The 5,904-nt window shown below is 55.6% G+C and overlaps 1 protein-coding gene across 1 annotated transcript; it reads left to right on the top strand.

Annotated features, from left to right (window-relative positions):
* Positions 1 to 4,528: 4,528 nt before the first annotated feature.
* Positions 4,529 to 5,552, top strand: DIO3 (iodothyronine deiodinase 3). Its single transcript, XM_050897748.1, has one exon. It carries the CDS (start codon positions 4,700 to 4,702, stop codon positions 5,522 to 5,524), a length of 825 nt encoding a protein of 274 aa, XP_050753705.1. The 5' UTR covers positions 4,529 to 4,699; the 3' UTR covers positions 5,525 to 5,552.
* Positions 5,553 to 5,904: the final 352 nt, after the last annotated feature.

Raw genomic sequence — 5,904 nt, forward strand, 5'->3', positions numbered from 1 at the left:
ATTAAACAATTCCTTCCCAGTTCAACCCAGAGTCAGCAAGAAGTGGGGAAAAAAAATTTTAAAAAGCTTCAGTGCAGGGAACCTCTTTGTCCTATATGACATACTTGTCATGTACTGGAAGGTGACAATGCCAGGGTGGGATAGGAGAGTTGAAGTCCATGGCTCTGCTAGTGATTTTATAGACCAGTCTGCGGCATGGCACTTTTTTTCTTTCATTTCTCAAAGCTACTCAAAGCATTGGCTAGGTGCTTGACTTTGCGTGTTTTTTTCTGAGTCATACATATATATTTAAAAGAAAAAAAACAACAAACAAACAGGAGGGAGGAAAAGAAAATCAGGTGTCATCTAAAAGTGGTGAAAGATTAAGAGGGATGTAGGTCCAGAGACAGCCAGACCCATGCACAGACTCCAGCTTATGGTAACTTTTTTTCCAGAGGTGTCACTAAGAGCAAACAACTGCAAATGGAGTTTATCCACCTCCAATTTCAGCAATATAACATTTACCCACTTCTCACAGATACCAGGCAGGTGAGTAATTTACCACTGCACTACTGCACCTCTCTGTAGTCACTGGGTAGCCACTTACACGAGATGAAATTGTCCAGCTCTAATTTCAGGGACGGATCCAAACTTCAGCAAAGTCTTTTTTGTGTCCTTCACATAAAGTTCTGTTCTAACAAACACATTAACGACATGTAGCTTAGATGACATGAGAGGTGGAACTCTTCCAAAATACATTTAGTTTCCTGTCAGAAAGTATTGCGTGCCTTTGTGCAGGAAATTATAAAATAGAAAATAAACATGTAAATATACCATTTCAACACATCCTCTACATCAAAGCAGACCCGATGTTTTTAATTTCAACTTTTTGAGGTTTTGTTTTTATAAGTTGCTGAATTTATTTTGTAGCTCCTGTTTATGAAAAGAACTTTAAAAGAGTTATAAATTACATGTATCAAATGAAGAAAAACTACAACTATAAAGTTCTCAAAAAAGGAAATAATGTGAACCCTGTATGGGCACTCGTGCGGACACACACACACAAACTTATATATATTTAAGTTAGTGACTGCTGAACCACAGACCACATGCAGAAGAGTAAAAACCACCCATAACCAGATGTGCCACTGTAAATCCCATATTTTAGGATATGTTCTATGAAATCCTCAGTGCGCAGGAAGACACAAGTTCCCACACTATTAGTAGCAGCGATACGGGTTCCTAGAAAGACCGACTACCTTCACATACCTAAAAATAATCCAAGATCTGACTGGGAGGTACGGCCCTTGTGAAGTAGAGAGAGGGTTTACCGGAGTGAAAACACATGATTTTGAAAACCGTCCAGCATAACACAGAAGTGAGAACAGCAACGACACGTCACTTCAAACCTCCCGAGAACCAAAGGGTTGCAGAAGGAATTCCACCCTTTCCCACGGAGTTTTGTATAAATACACGAGCGCTGTACTTCAACTGAATGCGTCGGTGCGTGGCTTGTAGAGCCATGCAGAGCCACCGTTTTGCTATGGAACAGCGGCCTCAGGTTATACTTGAATTTTCCTACGGCAGGAAAGTGTAGCAGTGGGCCGCTGGAGCAAAATGCTTCGGTTCTCTGCTCTATGCACAGCTGAATAGGAAACTCCAATTCAAAGGTTTCCTTCGAGCTATAAAAATAAAGCAAAGTTGTTTCCAGGGAATGGAGAAAAAGTCATTTCCTAAGTAAGTCCCTGTCTAGCTACAAATACGCTATATAAGACCAAATACTTTTTTTACCTCAGAATATCTCTCACTATCTACTCCAGTAGAGCAAAGTTTGTTGATATTCAGGGTTGCAAACCCATCTGTTTACTCAGGCTTTTGTCTGTCAGCATAGTTTGAAGAGGTCGCTTTGAGAGATCAATTTTTTTTCCTGGGGGTTTCTTCAGAGCTACCACAATTTGTTATTGCGTCTGTTTAGAGGCTTTAATTTGTGGTTTTCAAGATTGCATAACTGCACAGAGAGGTGGTGAGAGGCCCACATGAAGAGTTCAAAATAAGTTTGACAATATAGTAAATATCTACTCAGTAATCTTCCCTGGACTGAGCACCACAGAATGCCAAAAAAGTTATTAGTCAGGCTAGTGTATGAACGTGGCTTTATGAGGACTGGAGCATACATTTCCATTCAGATGCTAAAATGCTGAATTCCCTTCACTTGCTGTTGACACCAACTAAAGACGATGCACCGGGGGGCTGCAAACCAGGCGCCTGATTAGATTGCTCCCAAACAGCTTATTCGGAACCAGATAAAGAAAAAATAAAATGAGATTTTAATTTTGCCTTTTATTCAGAGTTCTCGTAATAAGTTACATAAAAATGAAGTAAGCTGCCGAGACTCCCATGAGGAAGCTCAGCATTAATTTTTCCATTTTGCAGATGTTAGACGGGAGGCACGGAGACATGCACAGTCACAGTTAGAGAAGTGCGGGCTGCACACAGGGGGAGTTGCAGGTCCTCAGGGTCTCTGGGAATCTGCAGCCAGAGACCTGGCGTCGGCCACAGGCAGAAATGGGGTGCTCAGGACCCATATTCACATTGAATGCTTGGGTCGTGCGTCCCCAGAGTCAGCGCAGCAGGCACCCGGGTGCGCAGCAGCGGTAGCAGCAGCTCAGGGATGCATGAGTCGCATTTGCAGAGCAGAGGGCAGTGTTCAGCATTTTGGACAACTGATGTCCCTTTCTGAAGAAGCTGGTGAGGAAATGATGTGCACACTGCAAGCTGGGAACCCTGCACCAATGGAGTGGCAAGGCTGTGAGCAGAGCTGGCGTATTTTGTCTAGGGCTGCGTCTATGCACCAAACTAGATTTAAGCTCTCTACCTCTGGGATGGGTCTCCATCTAGTCCAGCAAGAAGGAATTTACAGGCCATAAATTCCTCCTGACTGGGTGAAGACTGAAGGTGGCCAGTCTGTGCTCAGCTCCGCGTACTGCAAGCACTTTGCTTACTGACACACAACCCAGCCAACCTAAAACCAGCCCTTGCGTGTCCGCTCTGTGGACAGTACATGGGTCTCCCTGATCATGTCCATGAGGTGACACTTCAGTCATCTGTTTAAGGACTGTGCTAGACCTACTCACACGAGAAGCTTGTGTGTATACTTCACTTGACAACAGAAAAAAAATATCGCTGGCTCCTCCTGGGTCGCTGTAAGGGAGCGTCTGCCCGGACTTACAGCTCACCTGGATGCAGCAGGACCCCTGGTGAACAGGGGGACATCGCAGGGGCAGCGCTCTCCTGCTCACCGTCCCCGCTGCCCGCCCGTCGCGGCACCCCCCGCAGCACCGGCCGAGCCCCAGCTCCGCGGCGCGGAAGAGTGCGGTCAGGGCTGAGCGGGCAGGAGAAGCCCGGGTGACGCACGCCCCGCAGGCCCCGGCTGCGTCCCCGGGACGAGACGAGGCGATCTTCCCCGAGGCTGCAGGGGCCGTCCCGACCAGGCCGGCGTCGAGCGCGGTCGAAGGCCGCCTCCGCGGCGCGGCCGGGCGCCGCCTTCACACCCCGGCGCACACCCGCGGCCCCGGGGCCAGCCCGCCCCCCGCAGCCTCCTGCGGCCCCGGGGCTCCCCGCCGTGACCCTCATTCCCGAAGGCCCTCGGGGGAGGCCGGTGACCCCCAACCCCGAGGGGAGACCCGCCGCCGGCGGGACGCCCCCTCCGACTCGGGGGCCGGGGCACGGCGGCGGGGGGCGCGGACACCTCCGGGCCGGGGGGAGGCAGGGCCCCGCGGCTCCCCGCCGCCGCAGCCGCCGCCGCGGCGGCTTCTCGGGCAACAGCTACCCCTAGCGGCCGCAGCGCCGCCCCGCGCCCCTCCTCCGCCGCGGGGCAGCGCCCGCCGGCCCGCGCCCACCTGGCACCCCCCCCCCGCCCCGCACCGGGGCCCGCCGCCGCCGCCGGGGCCCGGGCCGCCCGCCGCGAGGCGAGGGGCTGCCCGCGGGCCGGGGCTGCGGCCGCCTGCCGTCCCGCCGCCGCGGCGGGAGGATGTGCGGGCGCGGCGAAGTCCGCGGGTTCGAGCCCCGGGTAGCCCCCGCGGCGCCGGGGCGTGCGTGTGTGTGGCGGGGCGGAGGCCGTGCCCAGGGGCGACCGGGCTGGCGGGGCGGGGAGGAGAGGGGAGGGGAGGGAGGCGCGGGGAGGGAGGCGGCGCGGGCGGCCCGTCCCTGTCACCTGCAGGCGCTGCCGGGACGGGCCCCGGCCCCCGCTCCCGCTGCCGCTCCGGCGCGGCGCCGGCCCCGCGCTCACACAGCCCGTGCGGGGCCGGGCCGGGGCGGGGAGCGGGCTGCGCCTGTTGCATTGTCCTTGGCGGGGCTGTTTGCGAGCGCCTGCCGCTATCTGCGGCCGGGGACCCCGGCGGTGCCCTATCTCGGACTCTCTGCCGGTGCCTGATAGCGGCTGCTCCCTGCCTCGTTGCACGTCCCTCGCAGCTCCCGCCGGGGCTCTCTCCCCTTTTGTCTGTGTATTTTTAGGTCATTAGAGTGGAGGGGTAGGTAATCCCCAGGCTCAAGTTCCAGAGGGGCGGGTTCTGGCCGGAGGTGGAGTCACTTTTCATTTAAATCCCTGACTATAAAATGGGCTTAAAGAGAAGCGGGATCTCAGCTGTGCTGCACAGACCCCGGCAAGCAGGGTGCGTGGGGGCCCCCAGGCAGCCAGCGCCCTGCAGCACAAGCCGCTGCGATGCTCCACTCCCTTGGCGTTCACACCTTGCAGCTGCTCACCCAGGCGGCCGCCTGCATCCTCCTCTTCCCCCGCTTCCTGCTCACCGCCGTGATGCTCTGGCTCCTGGATTTTCTGTGCATTAGGAAGAAGATGCTGATGATGCCCACGGCGGAGGAGGCGGCCAGCGCCAGCGAGGGGACGCCCCCCGACGACCCCCCGGTCTGCGTGTCCGACTCCAACCGCATGTTCACGCTGGAGTCGCTGAAAGCCGTGTGGCACGGGCAGAAGCTGGACTTCTTCAAGTCGGCGCACGTGGGCTCCTTAGCCCCCAACCCCGAGGTGATCCAGCTGGACGGGCAGAAGAGGCTCCGCATCCTGGACTTCGCCCGCGGCAAGAGACCCCTCATCCTCAACTTCGGCAGCTGCACCTGACCCCCGTTCATGGCCCGCCTGAGGTCCTTCCAGCGCCTGGCCGCGCACTTCGTGGACATTGCTGACTTCCTGCTGGTGTACATCGAAGAAGCACACCCCTCCGACGGCTGGGTCAGCTCGGACGCAGCCTACAACATCCCCAAGCACCAGTGCCTCCAGGACAGGCTGCGGGCAGCTCAGCTGATGAGGGAAGGGGCGCCCGATTGCCCCCTGGCCGTGGACACCATGGACAATGCTTCCAGCGCCGCCTACGGTGCCTACTTCGAGAGGCTCTACATCATCCAGGAGGAGAAGGTGATGTACCAGGGAGGCAGAGGACCAGAGGGCTACAAGATCTCGGAGCTGAGGAGCTGGCTAGACCAGTACAAAACCCGGCTCCAGAGCCCCAGCGCGGTGGTCATCCAAGTGTAAAAAGGACCTGGCAAGAAGTGCAGGGGTGGAGAGGCGAGGGGAGGGCGGGAGGAGAGGTGGGGAGGGAGAAGGCACTGCGACGCAGATGGCAGGAGCTGTCTTCCCCCGGGGACACTCGAAGGAGGCTGCTGTGCGAGCTTTCGAGCAAGATGTGCCATAGTCCTTTCTCTATTCAAATCATGTTGATTTGCCAGCCACGCTCTGTCAATACTGTATTTCCATGTGCGTTTTGTAAATAACTTTTTTTTTTTTTGAGAAGCGTTTACTATTTTTTAAGGAGGCTCTCTTCCTACGGGATCTGTTCCCAGCTGCGTGTGTGCGCGGGTGTGTGTCTGAAAAGTTGTGTACAAGTGCTCCGTGCTGCCTAGCAAGTGCTAACT

The sequence above is a fragment of the Gymnogyps californianus genome, chromosome 5, assembly GCF_018139145.2.
Source record: "Gymnogyps californianus isolate 813 chromosome 5, ASM1813914v2, whole genome shotgun sequence".
Classification (NCBI taxonomy): domain Eukaryota; kingdom Metazoa; phylum Chordata; class Aves; order Accipitriformes; family Cathartidae; genus Gymnogyps; species Gymnogyps californianus.